This window comes from Leucopleurus acutus (assembly GCF_964270905.1).
Source record: "Leucopleurus acutus genome assembly, chromosome: 14".
Taxonomy (NCBI): Eukaryota; Metazoa; Chordata; class Mammalia; order Artiodactyla; family Delphinidae; genus Leucopleurus; species Leucopleurus acutus.
The window spans coordinates 31,419,619-31,446,422 of record NC_139156.1 but is presented as its reverse complement, the minus strand read 5'-3'; the positions used below and the strand labels follow the sequence as shown (position 1 = coordinate 31,446,422).

General features: G+C 36.4%; 1 protein-coding gene across 7 annotated transcripts; it reads left to right on the top strand.

Moving 5' to 3' along the window:
• Positions 1–792: 792 nt before the first annotated feature.
• On the top strand, positions 793–26,804 carry ZNF518A (zinc finger protein 518A). Of its 7 annotated transcripts, XM_082854460.1 has the most exons (7): positions 793–840; positions 3,349–3,434; positions 9,646–9,734; positions 16,247–16,394; positions 19,118–19,169; positions 19,705–19,828; positions 19,970–26,804. In XM_082854460.1, the coding sequence occupies exon 7, from the start codon at positions 20,098–20,100 to the stop codon at positions 24,565–24,567; it is 4,470 nt and encodes a 1,489-aa protein (XP_082710586.1). In that variant the 5' UTR covers positions 793–840; positions 3,349–3,434; positions 9,646–9,734; positions 16,247–16,394; positions 19,118–19,169; positions 19,705–19,828; positions 19,970–20,097; the 3' UTR covers positions 24,568–26,804. The 7 variants fall into 7 exon arrangements, with proteins under 7 accessions (XP_082710586.1, XP_082710583.1, XP_082710588.1 ...); XM_082854457.1 differs by lacking the exon at positions 9,646–9,734; XM_082854462.1 differs by lacking the exons at positions 9,646–9,734; positions 19,118–19,169.

Below are 26,804 nucleotides of genomic sequence, written 5' to 3'. Positions count from 1 at the left end.
CCTCCAGTCACGTTATTTTTTTCATTTAAAAAAAAGTTGCCACCATAACAATCCCCACCCCCTCCCAAGGAAGGTAATTTATGTAAAAAAGTGAGGTCAATCAATAGATTTCATTTCAGAAATCCGCTAAAGGATAGAAGAGCCATACTGGCCCCTGGCGCAAACCTAATCATATTAATTGACCTCTTTGTCAGCCCTGTGTGTAGTGTTGGAAAAGATTCCTTTGATGGGGATGAGAGCCTCCCTTGTTGAACGATGGTTTTCAGATCAATTATTAAATATGTACATGTTTGGAGTTCAATATGTCTTCCAGCGCTGCTTGTGGCAGCTTCCTTCGTTGACATGGGCTGCAATGGCTGCTAAACCCTGCCATGTCAAAAGGAAGGAGTGGGGGAGACGCCATTTGCAAAGCCGGAAATGATTAAAATCTCAGGGTTGAGACCATTCCCAGTCAAGCAAGGGTTTGCCAAGAGCACAGTTCCTGCTTCTGATGTCTTCTCTGAAGAGCATAGAATGGAGGTGTGTCTCTCATTCCATTGAAAGTAGGCTCTCTCCAGCTGCTGGTGAGCCAAGGGGGGGAGCGAGCCACTGCCGTGTCAGGCACCCGTGAAGCGCGCTAAACGAGAGGTCAGCAGCGAGCCCAGCTCCGTGGCCTAGACTCACCAGGGTGGGGGGAGGACCCTGCCGGCCTCCGTCCTCTTCCGCTCGCCTCAGGTGCGGCACGAATCCCTCCGCCTCAGCGAGCGCTCCCGGTAGTGCTGCGATCGGCTTTTCGGCAATACCCGGATGGAAGCATAATGGCCGCCATCAGGGACTCGCAGGCAATGGGGACCACGACAGGTATTCCCCGTGAGCGGGGCCGCCCAGACCTGTTAGGATGCCGGGACTTATAGAGAGCCAGCCAGGGAGCAAAGGGCGAGTTTGTGGGGGCTGCAGGACCCCCCGAACCCTCTCAGGGTTCCGCCTCTCGTGATAGGAAGCGTCTGTTAAATAGTCCCGGCCATTCAGCGCTTCCGCCTAACTTGTCGCAAAGTTTTTCTAGAGAAGTCGGTCCTTTTTCTAGGCGCTCTTAAGCTGCCAGAGCTATCCTTCAGTCCTTTAGCCTGGGCTTGCTTTACGTCGAGGCTTTTTGAACTCCGCAGTCTCCCACAGTCCAGGAACTGGAGCGGGAGCGCGGCACAGTGTGCCTCCGCGAGCCCGAGGGGCAGCCGAGCCCCGGAGGAAGGGGCGGATCGGGCGCGGTGTTTGGGACGGAGCGGGGCGCGCGGCGCTCGAAGCACCCACTCGGCGCGTACCGGGGCTGGTGGAGACTGCTTGGGCACCCCTCAGACCGCACCCCTCGAGCTGTAGGTTCGCAGGTCCACGGCACCCCGACTCGACGGCGTCCCCATTGTGGGTTCAGTCTGTGGTCTTTGGAGGTCTTTTTTTTGTTGTTGCAGATATGCTCAAGTCTCTGGCGCGCGCGCCCTCCTCCAGAGTTGGCCAAGGGCGCTCTTCCGTGCAGACCCCAACCACACCCAGTGGCAGATGGATTTCTTTGTAACTGGCTTTCTTACTTGTAGGGTCCATTTTGAGTCTGTTCTTAACATGATGTCCTTATTGTCAAGTAGTAGACAGTCTCTTCCTAGATGGCTATGGTAATTGAAAATATATAGGATGAATGTATGTAAGGTAAAATGTTATAGCTCTTAAGTAGACCAATGAAACAAATACGGTAGCTTTAACGTTCTGAATGCAAAAGTCCAGGTTCAGTTTTCTTTTTAGGTTTAAATTTGGGGGCGTTTAGTGTTTGTGAACAATTTTAGCGAAAACATTCGTTGGGTATGTTTGGATATCAAAACTTAAAAAAACACTAGAAAAGTAAAATAAGTCAATGTTTAAAGAATACATAATAGTGTTGAACTCTGAGCGGTTGTCATGATGATGAAACATACCACCAAACTGTACATCAGGGTGGGAATTTCGTTAACTTTGAACGTCTATGTGTTAGGCCTAGTTTACTGAAATGGTTGAATTGTTTTTCATGCAGGAAGGGATCTGATTTGAGTGTACTGTAAAGTTATTGTACTCAAGTTGAACAGATAGAAATCACTTAAATGGATTCTGTGAAGTACCCTAACATTTTTCAGAGTTTAACTGCAAGTCAATAGAAATGGGTTCATTATCTTTCAGCAAAACTGAATTTTCCTGAAATTCATTAAGACATTGCATTGTATTAACTTTTTTCAGGGTGTTAGCATTTCATGAGGACGGTAAGCATAGTAGACCATGTTGAGTTTTGTTAAAATTCTCATAAATAAGATGAATCCTAGATCTAGAAAATTAACAAAAGGGTGGGGAGGGAGAAAAATGTAGGTATCTAACACCTGTTCTGCACATCCAAATATTTCCTTGTTGTTGCCACGAAAAGTAAGTACAAGTATCAATTCAAAACGTTTTATGTCTGTTATTTGGGAAGGATAAAAGGACAGCAACCACAGTGAATATCTACTTTGCACATTGATAATGTATGAACTTTTAAATGCTTGCGATTTTTATCATCACACTTCAGATCTTCTCCTATCCTGTCTGGTAATAGTGTAGTCTGTTGTGATCCCAAAGTTTTTATATCTTGAAACATTCCAGAGGGGATATATTTTAGCATAACTCTACAGTTTGACTTTAAAATATACTTTAAACATGCTCTTTTAATATACTTTTATTGTTTACTTTCCTGTTTATTTTTGTTAAGGCATTGTGTACTGTAGATCACCTAATACAGCTTTTTTTTTTTTTTTTAAAGATAAAAGACTTGGACCTTGCCCAGTTTCCTTCAGTTACTCTATTAAAAGTTTTTTGGCAAAGCACTATAAGCAAAAGAAAAGAGTTAAAGTTGGAAGTATTCTTAGTTATCTTATATCAGATGTGTAGGCTATGAGTATTTCGGTTCTATATGGGGTATTGGCTTCACATGGTGAGCAGTTTTCATGGAACCATAGATATCAGAAGTGAGTATTAAGAGGTAGCATTATCATGGTAGGATATCTAGGTTGGAATCAGATCCAGATTCTAGTTCTAGCTTTGTGAATTTAGACAAGACTCATTTTCCTTATCATGTAATAAATGAAGATATTGAATTAGATTGATTCTAAGCTCCCTTCTAAGCTTTGAGTTTTGTGACTTGTAAATTGATGACATGTTATCACTGGGTGTCAATGATAGGTTATTTGTCTTAAGTGCAGAGAGATTTTTTTCTTCTAAATTTATACACATACATTGACTATGAAGCATAACTGAATCAAAAGTTTAAAAACATTTTACTGACAGTTTTTGCAGTCAAAGTTTTAAAATTTTGGTCTTCATTTCCAGATATCATCTCTTCTTTTGATCACTGCTCCTGATTGTGGCTTTGTCCAAGCATTAAATTGTGTGCCTTTTGTTCCTTGAAGAAAGAGGTATGGTGAAGATTGAAGTACTATAGTACATAGTCTATTAAGTAGTAAGTTAATATGTTTTAATATTGGGCAAAATGGAATAGTTACCTATATATGAATTTCCGTAAGTTATAGTTTTACTTTTGGCCTAAATAAAATACATGTGGGTTTTCATTTTAATGGAAGGAAAAAAAGTAGTTTTTTGTTTCATAGTTTATGTTTCAACATTGCATTAGAAATCTAAAGATTATTTTAACTGTATCATCCTTCTAAGTATAAAGAGGACATTAAGGGCTCCTAGGTAATGGATGATGGAGATAAATATGGTAGGAAGATGTTTTGAAGCTGTATAAATGGCCAGAAGAGTGTTTCTGTTTTGCTCTAGTAAGTGCAAAGTAATGCACCTAAATAAAAATTATCTAATGTATATTTGTATTGTGATTAATGATATCTGCATTGTGAGACAGAAAAGGGACTTAGGAATCACTATAGAAGTTATGACTGGTTTCCTGGAAACAGTCGTCTGAATATCCTGGTTTGGACAAAAAGAAGGAAAAATGCCTGCCAACAAATCCATGGTGTTATAATAAGGAAAGCTTTGCACTCAGTGGAAAATACTTTACCCTTGTACAAAAACGTGGCATATTTATCCTTGAAACACAAGTGCCTCTTGCTGTTTGTGTTGGATAGATTTGGGGATATCACAGTATCATATAATTCCCCTCACCAAATGTATACCCATAAGTAGAACCCTAAGTTAGGAATAAGATTGTGTAACTACTAAAATAATTTAAGTAGACTATACCAACTTAAATTATTACTTTAGTAATCGTAACCATGTTCTGTGAACTTTACTAGCAGATGGATTTTTTTTTTTCAGGCCATTTTTCACAAAGGTACAAATTATTTTATTAAAAGTTAAGGTAATATAACAACCACAGTAAGAGAACAACAAAGCTAAGTTGAGATACCAGGTTATCATTTATGTTCATTTACATGTGTCATTTCTTCATATATAACATTTGTTTGATCTCTTACCGTGAGATTCACATGGGTACTGTGTTGCTCCTTAACAGTGAAAGTAAATGCTGAGTGCTAAGAGTTTTCTTTGCTAAGTTTGAGCCAAACTACTCAAAAAAAGTAACATGGTGAACAATGAAAGCTTCACATGTAACGAAGTAAATAAGAGACTGCTGTATGGTAACAGATCAAAATGATTTGGATTATCTGAGCTTAAAAATTATAATCAAAATCTGACTAAAATTTTAAAATCATGATTGGTGTGACTGCATGAAACCAGTGTCAGAATATTGGAATGCAGGTGCATGACTTGAAGCTTAGGAAAATTAAGTGGGTTTCATGTGGGTCTCATTTCAAAAAGTGGTAATAGCTGAAAACAAATATTGGCTTTATAGGAAGTCAAATAATTTCAAAATATGGTAAAGTCATCACCAATTCCTAATTAAAATTGAGTTGTTAGAGGTTGTGGCTGGTAGAAGACGTATATATATGTGTGTATGCATATTGTTTTCATCAACCCAGTATCTCTTCGTTTGGGGAACCATCCTTCCCCTGTTATGAGTGGTTGGTGTCTTGTCTTATGAGTCAGTGTTATAACGCAAGCCCAGTCATCCCTGTTGCAACAGTGATTGCCCATTACTCAAGCAGAGCCAATCAGAATCCTTTGAAATTGATATATGAATGCTGGGAGAAAGATGCTCCCTTTTCTCTAATGTCGTTAATCTGGGAGGATGCTAGTGACATTCTTTCCTATGTGTATGAGAACCGCATTTGTAGTAGATGAAAGTGAAGCCATATAGATGGGAGATAGATGGAGATAGAGTACCACTTTTAGTCCCAGGAGCCATGGTATGAGGTATCTATGGGTTTTTTTTGATTCTGTCTGCTACCCTGGTGTCCTTTCCAGTCCCTTGGCCCAAAATTCTGCATATAAATTAGTTTGAATTGGATTGTAGCAGAAAACCTCCTGATGAATATATGGCCTTTATGAATTTAAGATCTATAGCTTCAAGTTGATCATTCACGTCCATACATAATTTGCCCTTTCCCTCTGCCTTATAAAAGATACCTTTTATTCATGCATGCATGCATGCATTCATTCATTATACATGTATTTAGTCCTTCATTCAATCTACAAATATTTATCGGATACATAGTAGTGTGTACAAGTATGTGCACCTGCCTGGGTAGTCAAGGTTTGTACATACTTGGCTGAGTGGATGGTGGACTTTTTCTAATACAGCACATTTTTATATACTTAGGTTACACAGATCAACAAGCGTGTGTTGAGAATAATCTGTGGTGTACTTAGCTTTTTAGTAATATATAAGAATAAGAGGAGCTCTTTGCTTTCAAAGTGCTTATAGTTTAGTTAAGTAATCCAGATTAATATACATGAAACATAATACAAATGGCTAAAAAGGTTAAATGAACGCACAGTCATATGGGTTGTAAGTCTGAGTTCTGATAGGAAATTAGTGAGGGCTGGCCCAGTCTAGAAAGGTTTCTTGAAAGGAGATATAACTTCAAATGGATTTTGACTTATGAATTGGGTTTTGATAGGCATAAAGAATAATTGAAGAATGGATGGAGTTGAAAATGATTAAGTGCTCATCCAAGATTGGGAGGAGACTGGTTTGACAATAACAATTTGTATTTTGGGGGAATGAGAGGTAATGGGAAATAAGGTTGGCTGTTTTAGGTAAATCTATGTGTGAGGTATTTGGAAAGCCAGGCAGAAATTTTGCTTCTTTCTAGTAAGGTGGAGCTTTCGTTGAGTAAAATGTTTGTATTTCTTTCAGTGTGATACCATTTTTGTGATGCTAAGATATAAAATAAGTGTATTCAAGTGGTGTATATTTATTTGTCATGGAAAAGATCTTGTTGCTAATAACCATCCACCTTGAAAATTAAAAAAAAAAGTAATTAACCTGCGATGCTGTTCTGTGTTTTATATGTAGTTAATTTCTTCTTACCTCCTTCTTTTTGAGAGCTCCCTTAGTACAGTGGCGAAACCATACCTCCTCTGTAGAGATAAAGCCAGTTCAAAACTAATATAGCAATAGTTATAAAAACATTTGAAAAGAGATAAGGAGTGAAATTAAAGTAATGTTTGATTACTCATAGAATATTTGTTTAGAGCTCCAGGTATTAGGAATGATGTATAGGTTAATGTGTCATTCTCACTAAATGCTGTTGTTTCCTAGGTCTTTGTTTATCTTCTTTCTTCTTTGTGTATCTTCTTCTTTTTTTCTTCTTTCTTCTTTGTTTCTTCTTTTCTATCTGGTCCTCAGCTCAAAGAGTTAACAGAGATTCCAATATACCAGGATTGGCAAACTTTTGCTATAAATGGCCAGGTAGTATATATTTTAGGCTTTGTGGACATATGGCTTCTGTTGTACCTATCAGCTGCTGTGTAACACCAAAGCAGCCATAAACAATATGTAAATGAATGAATGTGGCTGTGTTCCAATGAAACTTAATTTACAAAAATAGGCAGCAGGCCAGAATTGGCTGTTGGCTGTAGTTTGCCAACCCCTATCGTAGACTTAAATGAGGCATTTCTCTCCACAACCTCTCACAATAACATCTACCCACCTGCTGATGTCCTTTTCTTTCTCTCCAGTAACTACAGGTGAATTATCTTTGTTCTTTTCTAAGTTCAACTCTTCCACTTGTTCACTAGATTGCATCTCTTCTCACTTACTAAAGGACATTGCCTGCATTTCTTTTCTTTCTCTCTTCCATCACTAATTTTAACATTTTTACTGGATCATTTTTATGAGCATACAATCATACTATAATTTCTTCTACCTTTAAAAAACAAACAAATCAAAAAACTCCAACTCCTCTATTTCTTGGTCCTTTGTAGTAAAATTCCTTGAAACAGTTGTCTGTATTACACCTCTATGTCTCTTCCCATTTTCTCTTAAATTCATGTTTGTGAGCCACTGAAACCATTCTAATCAGTGTCACCAGCACTCTTGACATTAAGTCCAGGGGTCATTTCTCAGTCTTCATCTTATTTGACAGAGTTGATCATTATAATTCTGGAACCACTTCCTTCACTTTGCTTTGAGGGTACCACTCTCCTAATTTACCTTCATTCTCACTGCTCATTCCTTTCAGCCACACCAGCTCTTCTCTTCTTTATCCTCTAAATGTTAGGGTATCTTAAGGCTCACGCCTTGGACTTCTCTCTTTTTTTACTTACCCCTTTCATTCAGTTCTATATACAAAAATACATACACATATATATACACAGACTAATAACTCCCCAAATTTTATCTTAACACCTAGACCTCTGTATTTTGTATTCGGTTACACATTCCATGTTTCCATTTGGATGTCAACTGGATATCTCCAATTCTACATGACCAAAACCAAATTCTTGATATCCTTTCCAAACCTACTACTCCCACACTATCTTTTCTTAGTAAAGAGCAACGCATTTCTTCCAGTTGGTGAGGTCAGAACTTTCAGAGTTATCCTTGGTGTGTTTCTTTCTCTCATAGACCAAATTTAGTCTGTCAGCAAATCCTATAGGCTCTATCTTTAAAATATATTCAAAGTCTGACCATGCATTATTGTCTCTACCAAGCCACCATCTCTTACCTGGGTAATTGTCGTATAATAGTCTCCAAAGTGGTCTCCTTGCTTCCATTTTTACCTCCCTCTCAAATACTGGGTTCTTAGCATAGCAGCCAAAGTGATCTTTTCAAAAAACGATTCAGCTCATGTTATTTCTCTACCCGAAATGCTCCAGCAGCTCTCCTCATTTCTTCTTTGATTTCATCTTCTCCGGCTGCTTTCCCTCTGGTGCTTTCTGTTCCCATCATACTGACCAACTTCTTGCTGTTCACCGGACATGTTAGGCACACTCCACACTCAGGGTGTTGGCACTTACTCTTTCTTTTCTTTTCTTGGAATGCTGCTTGTCTGCCTCAGCTCCTTAAGATCTTAGCTCAAAACAGACCATTTCAAGTGAGGTCTCCCTGACTTTGTATTTAAAATTAGAACTCTGGTTCTGCCTTTCCTTCTCTACTTTGTTTTTCTCCACAGCATTTGTCACCTTTGACTATATTATATAATTTACTTATGTTGATATTATCTAAATAACCAGTAGAGTGTTAGCTCCATGAGGGGAGGGATTTTTGTCTGTTTCATTCACTGCTGTATTCCCAAGGTTTAGAACAAAGGCCGGCACATATTTGGTGCTAGCTACAAGGCCAGCACTGTGCCAGATGCTGGTGGTATAGCAAAGAACGTGACAGGTGTGGTCCATGTGTTTATGTGCTTTTATTCCAGTGGTAGAGACAGATAGAAAATAAATTGACAAATAAATAAAATATTGCCAGAGGGGAAAATGTTATAGAAAAAGAAATACAAGGGGCTAAAATAGGGAACAATTTTTTTTGTTTGAGGAGGGAATGGCTTATAGGTTGGGGAAAGCCTCTCTGAGATGGTGACATTTGAGCTGCCTAAAAGATAAGAAGGATCTAACCATTTGAGGAATGGGAGAGAGAATATTTCAAGCAGGGAGTAGCAGGTGCAAAGGCCTGAGATAAGAAGGATAGGAAGGGAATATCGAGGAACTGAGAGTCTATATATGGTAGCTTACTGGAGTATATTTACAGATGGGAAGAGTGGCATGAGATGAAGTTGAAGAGTGAAGTCCAGGACCAGATGTCACTGTTTCTTGCAGGCCTTGGCCAAGAGATTAAATTTTGCTTGCTAAGTGCTTTGGGAAGCCCCTGAGGAGTTCTAAGCAGAGAATATTGTAACCTGTTTTATATTAAGAAGATCACTTTTGCTTCTGTGTGGAGAATGGATTCAGAGAAGGGTTGGTGGGCAGGGGGGAAGCATGAATGCCAGTTAGGAAGACTATTGTTTTAATCCAAGTTAGAGATGACAGTGGACTAAGATGATGCCAGTGGGGATGGAGAGATGAAAATAAAAGAATAAATGAATTAAGAATTTGTTAGGTCCCTGTGTGCCCAGTTTTCTTGGTTTTTGTGAGGGATAAATGAGAAATACGAAATAGAACTTATTTTTAAGATGCTTATAAGTTATCTTGGGAGGTAAAACTTAAAAATGAAATGATGTATCGATAAAAGTGTAATAAAGTGATGCGCAATGGCTATCCTTGAAATGAATATTCAGAGAAGGGGGGAAATTAGTGTGTATTGCAGAATGTTTCATGTCCCTACAGGAAGTAGAATTAGAAAAGAAGTTTGACCAGAATTGAATTAAGAGAAAGAGGGATGACAAGCCTGGTGAAAGGAAACAGTATGAACAAAGGTAAATATAGGTGTATATATTGGGGAGCAGAAAGCATCTTATGTGTTGGGCTGTGTGTGTGTGTACAGTGAGCAGTTATAGTTTCAGAGAGTAAAAAGAAGATTCATCTGAGTCAGGAACTGCTTCTGTATTTTAATTTTTATTTTAAACTCCTTCATAATTGTATACCAGTGTCACAAATCTACCTGAATGGTATGTGGCTTACATGTACACTAGCATTTTGAATATTTCTATATCTGTACTTGATCACATTTGCATACTTAACTTTTTATTTCTCTTTTTTGTGGTAAGTTAGGTCATTAGACCACAATGATTTGAAGGGAGCTGACTTTCAATATAAATTTCTACAATATTTATTTTTCACTTGTTTAAAATAAGATAGGTGTCAGCTTCTGGGGTAAACTTTTTAAAAACTTAAAACAGCTACAAAAAGAGTAAGCCCAAAATGTTCCAAGTCATGAAAAGATAATAGTTTATTTTGAGGACATTAAAATAGGTTCTGTTAGTTTCTACTAACACAACATTGTAAAACAACTATACCCCAATTAAAAAATAAAATAAAATAGGTTCTGCTTTGAAAATAAGAGTTTTAGTATTTTGTGTAGTCTAGGTTCCTTTTAGGCAGAACTTTATGTTTTTCAGCAAGCTCTTCCTGCTGCATGCTGCTTTGTTCTGTCTCCAATTGTATGTTTATATGATTGTTTTGCATTCAGTTATCTCTGCAGAGAAAAATTCAATAACTCAAGGAATGCAGTAGTTATAAAAAATAATGACTAATCAGTTTTCTTAACTGTGTATGGACAATTAATGTGACAAGTTAGGTTACAGAGGTACATGCTGAGTCACAAATAGGGCTAAACTAAGAGTTTTTTTAGTTCTTTGTTTAATGTTTGAGCAACTAGAACGTTGTGAGTTAGCACATAGATTCTTTTTATACCTTTTCACTAAAGCTGAACACTGTAGAATGTTTTTGCTTTTTAAAGCAAAACAAAACTCTGTTGTAGAAAGCAAAAAAAACTCTCCAGGAATGGCACTTTTTGATTCACTCTAAGTCTCTATCCTTGGCATTTTATTCTGGGAATCATCTTTTAAAAACTTTCTCTGTACCTACTGTGTGATTCCTAACATATGCTAACACTGCCAGTTCTCTGGTTCCTCACTTTTTTGTTTGGATTGTCACTTAGTCCTCTTAGTTTTCTCACTTCTATTTTTACTCTCTTTCTCCAATATATCTTGCTGTCTAGTAGCATTCTAATACTATTTCTAAAGTACTGCTTTCATAACTCTCTGCTCATAAAGTAATATGGATGGCTCCTTGTTACCTTTCATTTCAAGTTCAAATTTGTCCTTTGTAGTCTTCTTTTTTTTTTTTTTTTTTGCGTTACGCGGGCCTCTCACTGTTGTGGCCTCTCCCGTTGCAGAGCACAGGCTCCGGATGCGCAGGCTCAGCGGCCATGGCTCACCGGCCCAGCCGCTCCGCGGCATGTGGGATCTTCCCGGACCGGGGCACGAACCCGTGTCCCCTGCATCGGCGGGCGGACTCTCAACCACTGCGCCACTAGGGAAGCCCGCCTCTGTAGTCTTCTTACTTAACCTTGCCATTCTGTCTGTGATCTAGATCCTGCAGTTCTTCTAATATTTCTTTTTTTCTAGTCTAGATAACCTTTCCTCCTTTCTTACATGTTTAAGTCGTTTAACTCTTTAAAGGATCATCACAAAACCTTCCTTTCTGTGAAATAAACACAGTCAACATTGATCTATTAACTTAATGTCAGCGATGCAGACGTAGAGAACAGATGTGTGGACACAGGGAGGGAAGGGAAGGGTGGGATGAATTGGGAGATTAGATTTGACATAAATACACTACCATGTGTAAAATAGATAGCTAGTGGGAACCTGTGGTATAGCACAGGCAGCTCAGCTGGGTGCTCTGTGATGACCTAGCTGGGTGGGATGGGGAATGGGAGGGAGGTCCAAGAGTGAGGGGATATATGTATACATATAGCTGATTCACTTCCTTGTACAGCAGAAATTAACAAAACATTGTAAAGCAATTATACTCCAATTAAAAAAAAACAAAAAGAAAGAAACTTTGGTTACAAGTAATAAAACTAGCTTAAGCTAGTTTAAGCTAATGTTAGCTGAAAAGGGGGAATTATGTTAAGGATACAGAATTTCCTAGAATTCAAGGGCAGGAATATACAGGCAGGCCTCAGTAAAGACTTGTGGTAGTGACATTGCCTTCTTGGTTTCAGTCAAGGTTCTTATGAGATCTGATGATTCTTTCCCTGTTGTTTTGGTTTGTTTGGTTTTTTGTTTTTGTTTTATTTTATTTTGTTTTTGCTGTGCCATGCTGTCATTCCTTTAAAATAAATTAACCTGTTATCAGTAGTTTGAAGGATATCTATAAATTTGTCTATGTACAAACATGTACTCATAGGATCTTTGCTTCTGACATAAAAACAAGGCTCTTTCCTGCTAATTTAAAAATATATTACATGCCTTAGTCTGCAACTTCCTTTTTTGAAAACTAAAAAAATTTCACAATAAATATCTTTCCAAGGCAATTCAATACATATACCTCTTTCTTTATATTGTTTTCATGTGGATATTCCATAATTTACTTAATCATTTTCCTATTCGTGGACATTTAAGTGCTACTGATTCATATCTCTATGTTGTGCTTTTATTTCTGTAGGATAGATTGTTAAAAGTAAGGTTTATGGAGGTATACTTAGAAAATGTGAAGGAAATTGCTTTTTTTTTCAAGGAAAACATAAATTGCCAAAAGTGATTTAAGCAGTAGAAAACCCAAAGATCCCAGAAACCGTAGAAGAACTTACAAAGATTGTAAGTCTAAAATTTAAAGAGGTACCAGACCCATATGGTGTGTTGGTGCAGTCTGTGTAATTTTAAAGAGCAGGCAAGTCTCATGTTCAGTGAACTGTTCAAGAGCAGATTAAATGATGGAAGGTACCCCAATTCATCTTACAAATTCTTCATAATACCAATACCAAAACTTAATGAGAACACTAGAAAAGAAAATAAGAATAAATACAATTTTGTCAGATCAAAGCCAGTACTTTATTAAAGAATTATATGCTTAACTACTGCAAAAACAGTTCAACATTATACTTGCTATTTATTTCTTTATATAGTGTATAGAAAAAAAAAGTCAAATTTAGATTGATGTTACAATTTTTATTCTTTCTTTTAACAATGTACCAAGATCAGGAATCGTATTATTAGTTGAATACTACTTGTTTTCTGTATAAAATACATACAACTTTTTATTTGTTTAACAGCAGTGCATACATAACTGCTATTCTGGTGGTGCCAACTCTCTTTTTACTTACTTTTTAAATAACCTCATGGCTTTCAAATTAATTGTTAAATTAAAAAATTTCTCTTCATAGCATGAATTTATGAGGTATAGTGACATCTAATAGCATAGTTCTTCATTCTGTGAGTATTATGTTTGCCATTAGCTTTGTAGCTGTTACAGTGTAATTGGGTACCTGTGTGTTGATAAGGGGAGGACAGCGTTGAATAATACCTATTTTGTTTTAATTTCTTGTCCACCTTTAGTGTCAACATTCTTCAATTTTGTACTGGCGTCAAGTTTACTATTTTGAGTTTGTTCAGGAAAAGCTTAGTTGGTTTACCACAAAGTCAGTTGCTTTGTTTGAGAATTACAAAAGTTTCATGGATTCATGCCACTTTTTTTGATAAAGCTTCATAATAGTGTGGTCTAGGGACAAAGAGATTGTCATTCTTGTTACATCCAAATGTAAGCTATTTGCTTGTGCTATGATAAGGAAGTATGCCAGTGTGGAGGTCATAGTAATCCAAGGATAACATTTTAAGAAACACTGACCTAAGGATAACCAGTAATCACTAAACATTTTTTGTGTGTATGTTCTTGACTTCTTACTGAGAGTTTGTAGGGGACCATGTGTCTGTTTATCCATCTATTTTCTACCCATCTAATAGTTGAACAAATTAAATCCTAACATGTCTACTGTTTGAGTTCTGTTTTTTTCACTTAATGTGTCTTGGATCTCTTCCTGTTAATAAATGTGGGTTTACAATGTTGCTTTTAAAATTGAAGAATATTCCATTGAATAGAAATACCGTATTTATTGCTGGGCTTTTAGTTATTTTTAATTTTGTGATTTTGTAAACAGTGCTTCTGTGAACATCTGATTATTACCTTTAGGATAGATTTCTAGGAGTGAATTGGAAGTTAATGTACTTTCTCCCCCAGCATATATGTAGATGTAGATATGTTTATATTTATATTATTTTATAAAAATTATTATATTTATAATAAATACATATATTTTACAAACTGTTTTTTATGAAAGTTCTGTCAGCTTACATTCCCATCATTAGTATGTTGTAGTGCCTTTATTTCTAGAAAATGAAATTTTATAGGAAATCCATGCACAATGTTTATCGAACGAAAAATAAAATGATTTTTAGCATGGTAAAAAACAAAAAAGAAAATGAAATTTTAACAAGAAAGCATGCAAAACAAGCCCAAATTTTTATTGTTGGATTCAACAGACATAAACTTAACACTGTGAAAGTGCTGTTACAGTTTCTAAATGCTTACTCAGTTTCTGTACAAATCTTGTCATGGACTGGTGACAAATGGTTCATGGATCATCAGCAAACCACATTTTTAGTAGCCCTGTTTTAGCCTAGGAGCCAACTGGGGCATGGCATGGGGTTTGTGTCTCATATGTATATGGTCATTTAATCCTCTTCTTTTTGGTGTGGTACCCACTTTCTCAGCTGTGTCTGGTATCCTGTATTTCAAAGATTCTGTTTTACTTTCTGCAGAGAATAACCTCCAGACTTCTGCTGTGGTTGGGGAACAGCAGTAACCTAGCTTGATGGAGTGGGGAAGAGAATCTTAGCATCTAACCAAAACTCAAGCAGCTTTCTCCAAAATTCTCTTTATTTTATCTTCCTCCTCCTTTCTTCTTCCCATTTCAGAGTGACTTGGTGCTGCCAGTTCCTAAGTCTTTTGAAGATTCAGAGTATAAAATGGGTTAGTTCTTAGTTTGCACTGTCTGCCTGGGATTGTTTTCTTGAGTCTGCAAGGTCATTTACTACTTATCTCCTTTCCAGTATCTAGAATTTTGTTGCTATTGTCACCTCTTCTGTTTCCCATCGTTAATTTTTCTGTAAGGGCTTCTTATATATTTGTCATTTTGCAGATGTTCCTATTCTCCAGTCTTTTCTGCTTTCTTAACTGTGTTTACAAAATATTTACATTTATTTCTCTTTTGTAGATGTTATTATTGACAGATATTTCTTTTATATCACATTATTTTTTTAGTTCTTTTCTTTTCTGACTGAAATTTGGTTTTTGCTGAAGTATTAAAAATTTTCCTAGAAACAGTGCATATGTAGTATATTCTCTGAATCTTTGCATATCTAAAATTGTGTTTTTCCCTCCCATATGAGAGTTTTCCTGGGTATAGAATTAATTCTTGGGTTAATTATTTTCCCTCAGAACTCTATAAATGTTATTTCATTGTCTTCTAGTGTTTCGAATTGTGAGTAAAATGTCTGATTAATATTGATGTCTGATTAAAGTTGGTGCTGTGAATATCTTTTTAGGTAATTCCCATTCCACTCTTTTTTGGTAAAATTTCATTTTTATCTTTTAATTCAAACATTTTACTAGGATAAGTTTAGATACTGAGTTTTATATTTTCCCACTAATAATCTTGCCTGGCATTTTGGGGAGCCTTTGATTTTGAAAATTCAAGGCTTTAAAAAAAAAAAAGCAACAACTCCATGTAATTTTTTTCTCCTGTTTGCAAAACCATTATTTCTCCCCCATCTACTTTGTTCTCCCTTTCATGGCAGTATGGTTTTTTTTGTTTTTTGTTTTTTGTTTTTTTTTTTGCTGTGTGGGGTCCTCTCACTGTTGTGGCCTCTCCTGTTGCGGAGCACAGGCTCCGGACGCTCAGGCTCAGTGGCCATGGCTCACAAGCCCAGCCGCTCCGCGGCACGTGGGATCTTCCCGGATCGGGGCACGAACCCGTGTCCCCTGCATCGGCAGGCGGACTCTCAACCACTGCGCCACCAGGGAAGCCCGGCAGTATGTTTTATTTTTGTTTTTTGTTTTTCTCAGTATACTAGCTCAGGTCTTAGTGACATTGCCAATCACTACTTGATTTTTTTTTTTTAAGCTTTCTCCGTTTTCCTCCAGTAAGTTTCATTATAGTTATTCGTTTTCACTGCTGGTTGAGAGAATGGGTGAGAGGTTTCTCTGAGTGTTCAGATTATTTTCCCTTTTTTGAGCTGCTGCATCCAGTGATGTTTCTCCAAGAAGTGGAGAAAGTTAATGTAATTTTCTTCTGACAGCTTAGAGTTAGTAATTTACTTACATTGAGAAAAGGCAGCACTCTTAAACAGAACAAGATGGCCATGGATTTAGGAAGATGTATCTTTGTTCAGAAATGATGTCTTCTTTACATCTCTCCTGACAGCTGGTGCTAGCAACCCCCAACTGTGTCTGGTCTCTGAACCCAGCTCAAAGCCCTGGATTCATTCTCTTCCCATACCTCAGCCTGAGCCTTCTGTCACCCCAAAGGGCTTCACACAAGCTTCCTCTCAAGCCCTCACTTCTCTCACAAGGTATGTTTAGGAGAGGGAGTGGGTGGACTTGTTACTTTTTTACTTAGGGCATAATAGATAGATACTCATTGAATATTGGTTGAATGAATGTCTCCTAGTGTGCTTCCTCTTTAAAAGTGGTGCTTTAAAAGTGCTGCTTGATCAGCATTTGTTTTCACTCTTCTCTCTCTGGACCTTTTCTTTCCAAACACCTTGTGGCATAGCTGTGGAATGTGTTTTAGTTTCTTGCCATTTTGTAGGATTTGTTTTAATTATATTTTTTGGTTTGTGTTTCAGTTGGGAGAGGGAGAAAATCAAATGGCTTGAGTTGCTATCTTGATGCAGCAAACTCTGGGTTACTTTAAAGGGCCAGTCATACTTTAAACAAATAGTATTTTAAGGCTTGATGATATGTTGTTCAAGTCTTATGAGATAACAATACATATATGTAAGGCAGTAATTTAAGTAGGAGATTTAAAATCAGTAATCCTTGTTGGTGGGGTGTAGAGATTGGTCTGTAGTGAAAATAGCATTAGCTAATAGGTTGGAAGATTAAAATTATAATAAAATTTCTTTCCTTTTTTTTTTTAATGGAACACATTTTTCCCCCCCATAGATGGCAACCGTAGTATAATTTGCTACCAGGTGTCATCTTTGATTGCTTCCACATAAAACAGGTTGAAAAAAATAAAACACATTCTCCAAACTTAAAATTTGAGGGCAGATAAACCCCAAAATACCTAAAATGCACAAACTCTCTTAAAGCTTCATTATATATGCCATACATTAAATATAAAAAATAATGACATTCAACATCAGTTAATTAGCAGTTATCAGACTTAGGTAAAAGCTAAGTGGATTTCTTAATGAGGTGGTCCCTTTTTTCAGCATTGTTTTTTTTTTTTTTGTGGTACACGGGCCTCTCACTGTTGTGGCCTCTCCCGTTGTGGAGCACAGGCTCCGGATGCGCAGGCTCAGCGGCCATGGCTCACGGGCCCTGCCGCTTTGCGGCATGTGCGATCTTCCAGGACCGGGGCACGAACCCGTGTCCCCTGCATCGGCAGGCAGACTCTCAACCACTGTGCCACCAGGGAAGCCCTTCAGCATTGTTTTGTATGTGAGGAAGGGGCATGTACACTAATGGGTGAACTCTGTGGCATCTGTTTTGGCTGCCATGCATCCTACTTAATTATTTTCTATTTTTTTGTATTAGAAGCTTACGGTTGCTGGATGATCAATCTGAATAAGCAATATATTAACTTATTTGTCCTGCCTCTTCCTTTAGATTGCAAGCTGCAGTTAAGGGTAGGGACCATGTTTTTGCATCTCTCCATAGCACTCATCAAAATGCAACACATTTATAGTAGGTATTTTTTTAGTAAGTATTAGTTGATGAAGTTATTTAAATCACACTGGTTGTCAAACTTTGGGATATGTGTTTTCTTCTAAGAAAAATTTTAAATTATATAGGTATTTTGAAATGAAGTTGATGATATTTAGAAATATTATCAAAATATGTAATTTTTTAGCATTATACATTTTTGGAAACATAATATTACTATAAGAAGCAATTTGCCTTTTGTAATGAAACCTATGATACAGACTTCTCTTGATTATATATAGAAATACAAAAGCTTGGGTATGGATAGTCTGGAGTGACCACAATATGGTATCCAAATGTGGAAGAATCATTACTTAATGTGCTTTAAAAGTTTCACATATTTGAGCCCCACCCTCAGATTCTGGTATGGTGTAAACTCCATAGATGACCATGATGCTTGTCACTCACTGTTGAGAATGTGATACTCTGTAGAGAATCTTCTCAGTTGGTGTGAAGTATCCACCAGGTATCATTGAACTTTTTTCCAGCCATTTATTATTATTCTTACTTTTGAAGAAAAAGTCTTTACATTTAGCTTTAAATAATATAGTAAAAAATTTAATATTTTTTTTTACTGTATTAGGCATGGTATGTAAAAAAATTTTTTTTCAGTAAACTCATACCCTTCTAATGAATTCATTTTCAAGTTAGCATATATATATTTGAAAAATATTGAAGGTGTTTTTTAGACCCAACCAAAAGTTTTAAGTTTGAGAAATATTCAAAGGGCCTCTTAGTAGTAATGTAAAGTAATTTAACTTTTAATTTTATTCTCTCAGAAGGGATTTTTAAAACAGTGAAGTTCCTAGTTACTTAGATTAATTGAAGTTTAGAGGTGAGACCTTTGGATAGACATGGATGAAGCTTAATGTGATTTATACTTTATTTTTTTAGCTTACCTAATTATATCTATTACTCATATACATATTTAAGACCATGAAAGTAAGAAAATGTAGTACTGCTTGATATATTTACTACTGAACCTTCAGTAGTCAGATTCCATTCTCAGCAATATATTGTCACATCCCTTTTTTTTTTGGCCCTGCTGTGTGGCATGTAGGATCCTAGTTCCCCAACTAGGGATCAGACCAGACCCGCACCCCTTGCAGTGGAAGCATGGAGTCTTAACCACTGGACAGCCAGGGAAGTCCCTGTCACATCTTTTTAACTCTACTGTTTTCTGTTCCTCTGCACCTTGAATCATAATGTCTCATACATGGTGATCACATACAGTAATGGTGGTAGCTACAGTTTATATAGTACTTTACAGAATTCTGTTACTTATGTGTCCTCATTTAATCTTTACAACAACCCTGTGAAAGGGGTAGGGGAAATACTAATTTTTTTTTTTTTCATTTTATAGATGAAGAAACTAAAACACAGAGATTGAGACTTGTCTAGAGTAACACAAACCAGTAAGTGTTTGAATTAATGGAGGCAGCTAGTAATGGGTACATTCTAATCTGCCAAGGGCTTGCCTTGCTGCCACCTGACTTAGTTCTAGGGACAAAAAAAGCCAAAATGGTAGGGAATCAGAAGTAGTAGCTAGACTTAGGAGTACCCCAGGGAAATGTGTTACTCCTTTTAATTTCTTCTTTTTTTACCAGTTATTAATGCTAACTCGAGACAGCAGGCAATGTCTTTTTGTTATTGTTGTTTAGGTGAATGAAACTTTTATTTTAAACGTAAATTATCCCTGAGGCAGTAGGGAAGTAGAAAATCTGCAGAGAAGTCTGTTGAAATTCTCACAAGGTAATAGCTATAGGGTCAACTAAGTAATTGAGAAAGTTAATGGTATATATGTATAATTGGAACCATGTGTGTCAGTGGAACTTAAGTTTATAGGGCTCTCTTGTTGAGATTTTTAAAATCCTGTTTAAAAACTGTAGTATCAACTTTATATAAAATCTTAGAGCTTAAAGGTGCATATCCAATTGTGGTTTTCTTTAGATGAGGAAACTGAGGTGCAGAGAAGTCAAACCTTACCCAGTGTTACAGAGCAGAGCTGGAAGTAAAGCTTGTATTTCCTGAGATCCAGATTAGTGTCATTTCTACTTCAGACTATTACTTCTTGGTAAGCTGTTCTTAAAATACTTAATAGGTCTTTTCTGTCTTTTGTTTGATCAACATTCTTGCTTTGTGCCAAAATAAACTTAAAATATGAATTTTACTGATACTTCTGTGATGAAAATTTCAGTTCTTTGTTTGATTTTAGGTGAGTTAATGTGGGAAAAGTCCTGGTATTTTGAAGATGTCTCGGCACAGTATTGTTTCCTGTTCAAATTACAAGTAACTTCAAGAGTTTGCAGGAAAAAAAGAAATTGGGATATTTTTGGTTAAATCATGCCATCTGAACAGAAACATTTATTTTTTGATGAAAAACAGAATACTTTAAAAAGAGATTATGATGTGAAAAATGAGAGAGTTGATACTATCAGATCAGTACTTAAACCAAAAATTTCAGAAAGTAGTTTTCATTATGAACTAAAAAATGTGAAAATTGTTTTGCCGAAGATAAATATTCCAAATGAGGTCCTATTGAAACATGAAGTTGACAAATACAGAAAATTATTTCAGCATAAACCACAGACTGCAAGAAAATCTATCGGTATAAAGACTGTAAGCTGTGTAGAGGAGTGTATGTTACTCCATAAGTCTGAGAGAGTTGAAGAAGAAGGTATAAAAATGTCTGCAAAAATACTCAACTTCAACTGTTTGAAGTGCCGAGATAGTACTCGGTATAGCCCAAATGATTTGCAGAAACACTTCCAAATGTGGCACCATGGTGAATTACCTTCATATCCTTGTGAAATGTGCAGTTTTTCAGCAAACGACTTCCAGGTATTCAAACAACATAGACGAACCCATAGAATTACTTTAGTAAAATGTGACATTTGTAACAATGAGAATTTATATACTTTATTAGACTTGACAAAGCATTTTTCATCCATGCATTGTGTAAATGGTAATTTTCAATGTGAAAAGTGTGAATTCTCCACCCAGGATGTTGGCACATTTGTTCAGCACATACATAGACATAACGAAATCCTTTATAGATGTGGTAAATGCCATTATATATGTTTAACCAAAGGAGAGCTTCAGAAGCACCTTCATATTCATTCTGGTATGTTTCCCTTCACTTGTCAATATTGTAGCTATGGTGCTACCAGGAGAGAGCACCTTGTAAGACATGTTATAACTTTGCACAAAGAACATTTATATGCGAAAGAAAAACTGGAAAAAGACAAATATGAAAAAAGGATGGCAAAGACTTCAGCAGGACTTAAACTAATATTGAAAAGATATAAAATAGGTGCATCAAGGAAGACATTCTGGAAACGTAAGAAAATCAACAATGGAAGTGACAGAAGTATAGAAAGAAACACTCAAGTGCTTAAAAAAGTGAACAAAACACAGGCTAAATCTGAAGACCAGAGCCATCTTGTTCAGGAACATATAAATGAAGAAAAGGATGAAAGACTATACTGTGAGAATAATGATAAACCTGCTGAGTCAGAGTCAGAAAAGCCAACTCTTCTGTCCACTGGGCAATGTAATGGAGCTGAAGAGGGATCAAATTCTGCTTCAGGTTTCTTGAAGACTGCTGTACAAGGACCTACAGTGTTAATGGTAAAAAATAATAGAATAACAATTCCTGCTAACTACAGTGCTAAGTTTATGGGCTTTAAGATGGTGGATGGAAAACAACATATTGTAATAAAACTGTTGCCTACCAATAAACAGAATTTATATTCACCAGGCTCACAGTCAGGTGCTGTAAGGGACAATACTGCAATTTTGCAACCCCAGACTTTGGACACTACTGCATTTTTAACAGGAGTAACAACTGAGTTAAATGACACAGTTTACATGAAAGCAGCTACTCCATTTTCATCTTCATCTCCTATACTTTCAGGGAAGGTAACTTCAGAAAAAGAAATGGCTTTGCTATCTCAAACAAGTAATATGCTTCCAACAATGGATGATGGAAAAAGTGTTTCTCCTTTGCCAGTAACATCAGAATTGAGCACAGCATCGGTGAATTTGACCACAAAAGTAGAAACGAGAGAGAATGTTGACTTATGGGGAAGTCATATTACTCAGTGTCACCCTGAGGTATCAGGTAGTGCCATTAAAAGTCAAGATAAAGTCACCTGTACTACCAAACCAAACTCATACAACAGTGGAGATATGCATAACTATTGCATTAATTATGTCAACTCTGAGTTACCTGTTGAATCTTCCAACCAAGGATCATTACCTTTTCATAATTACTCAAAAGTGAATAATTCTAATAAACGTCATAGGTTTTCAGGGACAGCAGTGTGTGAAAACCCTCAAAGAGAATCTTCATCAAGCAAGACAGCAGTTCAACAACCAATAAGTGAGTCAGTTTTATCACTAGTGAGGAAGGAGAGCTCAAACCCAGATAGCCTGTTAGCATCTATTAGTCGTTTAAATACTAAAGATGGAACTTTAAAAGCACAAGCTGAAATTGAAGAACAGTGTGTTTTAGAAAAAGGACAAAACATTGATGGGCAGAACCTATACACTAATGAAAATCAGAATTTAGAGAGCATGACTGAAAAGCCTAAATGGGATGATGTTTCTAGTGTTGAATCACCTATGATGCCTAGAATTACATCTGTTTTCTCTCTCCAGAGCCAACAGGCGTCAGAACTTTTGCCACCTGAAATAAACCAGTTACTTCAAGATGTATTAAAAGCAAAACCTGATGTAAAACAAGACTCTAGTAACACTCCAGACAAAGACCTGCTGCTTCATTGTGACCAGTCATTTCAGAAACATGAGGGAGAAGACAAAATAGTTGAATCTTCAAAAGACTTGAAAGTACAAGGCTTCTTTCCAATTCCATCTGGTAATATGGGGATTAATGTGGCTACAAATTATCTGAATTTAAAATTTAGTGGAAAAGAAAAACAAATGTTGTCAATGTCACAAGATGTGAGAGATTCAGAGAAGACTCCTAGAATTTCTGGTTTTGGCACATTACTTAAGACTCAGTCAGATGCAATAATTACACAGCAGCTTGTAAAAGACAAACTACGAGCCACTACGCAAAATGTAGGTTCTTTGTATGTGCAGAGTCCACTTGTAAATTCAGAACCAAAAAAGGCTATCTTTGTTCAGACTCCAAAAGGCTTTTTTGTACCATTGCACGTTGCTAACAAGCCTACATTACATGTTTCAGGAAGACCACTTCCATTGGTTAATACACAAGGTGTCCCTGCCTCTCTCCTTTTAAACAAGAAACCTGGGATGATTTTAACATTTAATAATGGGAAACTTGAAGGTGTTTCTGCTGTCAAAACTGAGAATGCTCAAGCTTGTGGAACTACAAGTAAGGAGCCTTGCAGAACACCTTTTTTAAAAGTAGAACCAAACAGTAATTGTCTAACCCCTGCACTTTGTTCCAGCATTGGCAGCTGTTTGAGCATGAAAAGTAGCTCAGAAAATACTTTGTCATTAAAAGGCCCTTACATTATTAAAACGCCAGCAAGTTCTTCAGTGAAAGGTGTTCCTGCTCCTAATACAGTATCTGAGCATCAGGGCACTAAGTTGAATATCTCAGATTCAGTAAAACAGCAGAACAAGATTTTTCCAAAACCACCTCTTTACACTCTTTTGCCTGATGGCAAACAAGCTGTTTTTTTAAAGTGTGTGATGCCAAATAAGACTGAGCTGCTTAAGTCTAAATTAGTCCAGAATAGTACTTATTATAAAAATATACAGCCAAAGAAACCTGAAGGAACACCACAAAAAATATTGCTGAAAATTTTTAACCCTGTTTTAAATGTGACTGCTGCTAATAATCTGTCAGTAAGCAACTCTGCGTCCTCATTGCAGAAAGACAATGTACCATCTAATCAGACTATAGGAGGAGAGCAGAAAGAGCCAGAATCTTCTAGAGATGCCTTACCCTTATTACTAGATGATATGATGCCAGCAAATGAAATTGTGATAACTTCTACTGCAACATGCCCAGAATCTTCTGAGGAACCAATAGGTATCACTGACCATTCAGAGGCCAGGGTATTACGGTGTAAAACAAATTGTAGAATTGAGAGAAACTTCAGTAAGAAAAAGACTTCGAAAAAGAAATGTTCAAGAATAAAAACTCATGAAAGAAGTAAAGATTCTGAAACTTCCTTTGTATCTAGAAACAGAAACTGTAAACGCAAGTGTAGGGATAGTTACCAAGAACCTCCAAGAAAAAAAGCATTACACAGAAAGTGTAAAGAAAAAGCAAAGCCTGAAGATGTCCATGAATCATTCGGATTCAGCAGACCTAGGCTTTCAAAAGATTCAATCAGAACTTTGCGGCTTTTCCCCTTCAGTTCCAAACAGCTTGTGAAATGTCCTAGGAGAAACCAACCAGTTGTAGTTTTGAATCATCCTGATGCAGATGCCCCAGAAGTAGCAAATGTAATGAAAACTATTGCTAAATTTAATGGACGTGTACTTAAGGTTTCATTGTCAAAAAGAACTATCAGTGCGTTACTGAAACCAGTTTGTTATAACCCTTCTAAAACAACTTACGATGATTTTCCCAAGAGGCACAAAACATTTAAACCTGTTAGTTCTGTGAAAGAAAGATTTGTGCTAAAATTAACTCTCAAAAAGACAAGCAAAAACAATTACCAGATTGTGAAAACTACCTCTGAAAATGTTCTGAAGGCTAAATTTAACTGTTGGTTTTGTGGTAGAGTATTTGACAATCAGGATGCTTGGGCTGGTCATGGTCAGAGACATTTAATGGAAGCTACTCGTGATTGGAACATGTTAGAATAATTTACTGTAATTACCAAGGAAAAGAAAAGTAAAAGTACCTTAGAAGAAAATAGTGGGTTGAATTACTAATGCAGACATTTTTTACTTCAATATAGTACCTGAAGTTAAACATTTAAAAGTTGACTATATTTCCATGGAAGAGCAAAAGTTTTAGTGTGATATTTGAAAATGCTGTCAGTGCACATGTAAGTTTTGAAAGAAACTAATCAGCACAGATATACCTTGATTTAATTTTTTAAAATGTGTTCTCGGGAAGTTAGGGCTAAAAATTTTGATAAAACAGTTTTCCAAGTTTAGTGACTCTTAGTAGAGAGTAACAGGTGACAGCCCCATTCCCTCTCTTCTTCCACCAGCCTTATGATTCTGATAACTGTAGCTCCCCTGAAGAGGTTGAGAGCTCTTTCATTATGGAACTGAAGGAGTTTCTCATCATTTGTGAAGATACTCGAAGAGAACTTGGGTAAAGAACTTACTCTACATCTGCAAAATGTAGTTCTTTTGAAGGTAGTTAAGCTCCTTTGAGGGTACATTTAACTCACTACAGTTACACCTCATATGATGGTTGATAAGAGTTTGTGACAAGCAGATCTTTTTTCCTTGTAAGCTGTGTTACATGTCATTGATTGGAACACCCTTCCAAGGTGATTTTCTTTTTCTAAATGGCTCTCAAGCGTTGCAGTAGATGGGCAATCTCGAGAGAAGAATTAAACTCTTTGTCTAGTTTGAAGTTCATTTAAAGAACTTGAACATTTTTTTGAATTTGGTTATATTCCCCAGTGATTCCCTTCCACAGAACTATGTTTATTTGATTTAAATTGTTTGTCCCCTCATAAACCAAGTGGCCAATCTTTTTCTTGGTTGCCATCCCTTTAAAAAGAGTGAAACATAGAAGCACTTCCAAGGGAATGGCTTTTCTTGAAAATTAAAAATTATTCCTCAGAAACAATATTTTGAAGTAAGATTAGCAAAGCAAATCATACTTTTGTGTTTATTATTAGTGTCTGAACATGTCCACATTGGGACAAACCATTTTTGTTAGCAACTTCTCAGTATGACTGACAGCCCAAAGCAGATTACTGATTGTTTGCAGTTGGAAATTGAAGAAGCATTAATAGTGGACTCAGTGACAGTGCATAACACTTCAGGACAGATTCCGAAGGGATATGCCCAACAGGTAGAGTTTTAAAATGAATATTTTCGTGACAACAGAATCATCAATTTAAACTTCCCACTTTGTAAGTTTGAATCAAATTTTGTTGGACCATTGGACAATGGAGTTCTTGTATTAAAAAATTACATACTATATAATTTTTGTTACATTGTTACTACTAGTGTTACGACATTTTCATTGATTGAAAACTTCAGGGCTCCTTTTCTGTATATAACAAAGAATTTAAAACCTGTACATATTTTTGTACCTTTCAGTTATGTAAATTTTGCACAGAAAGTTTTTGACATAAAAAGTTTATTTTCTTTCAATTTAGTTCTGTGCATGCACTAATAAAACTTGTCGTTTAATTTAAAAGGAATATGTAAGACTTTACCCATGTTATTTTTTTGGTTTTCATTTCAGATGTACAATTTCTTTTTTTTGATAAATTCAGTTTTCAGGGATTGAACACTATTGTTAGCAAGTGCCTAAAAGATGTGAAACAGTTTACATACGTCAACTGTAACATTAGGTCCCAAATGGGCCCACTCCCCCAATAATTTTATTTTAAAGAAAGCCATACATAGATGCTTCAAGCTATCTTGCTATGCACATTATACATGTACTGTTTTTGTGCAGTTTGTCTACTTTCTTAGAAGTGAAGTATTTTTTGTATAAAACCTGTTACAATTGTGTTTCTTAAATTGAGCCTAAGAACGGAATTGATTGGAAATATACGGTATATATTAATAATGTATATGGTGTTTAAAGAATGGTAAGCATTGTTAAAATCTGTAACGAATGTCTTCTTCAATTAAATTTATCTTAAGTTTGTGTTTACATAATTTTTTTTACTATGATGAAGTCAAATGGGAATTTTATTCTAGTGGGAAATACTTAGTTTTCAAAGCTTTTTTTTTTTTTTTTTAATGCTAGTGAATGCAAAATGAAGTTTGGGATTTTATTCCCCAGAAATTATAGGTGAAATTTTGAGATTTTGTTTGAGAAGGGTAACATATATTATAATTTAACTATGCTGGTAAGAAAAGCCACAGAGAGGCTTATGTTCTTCAGTACCCTAATGGCA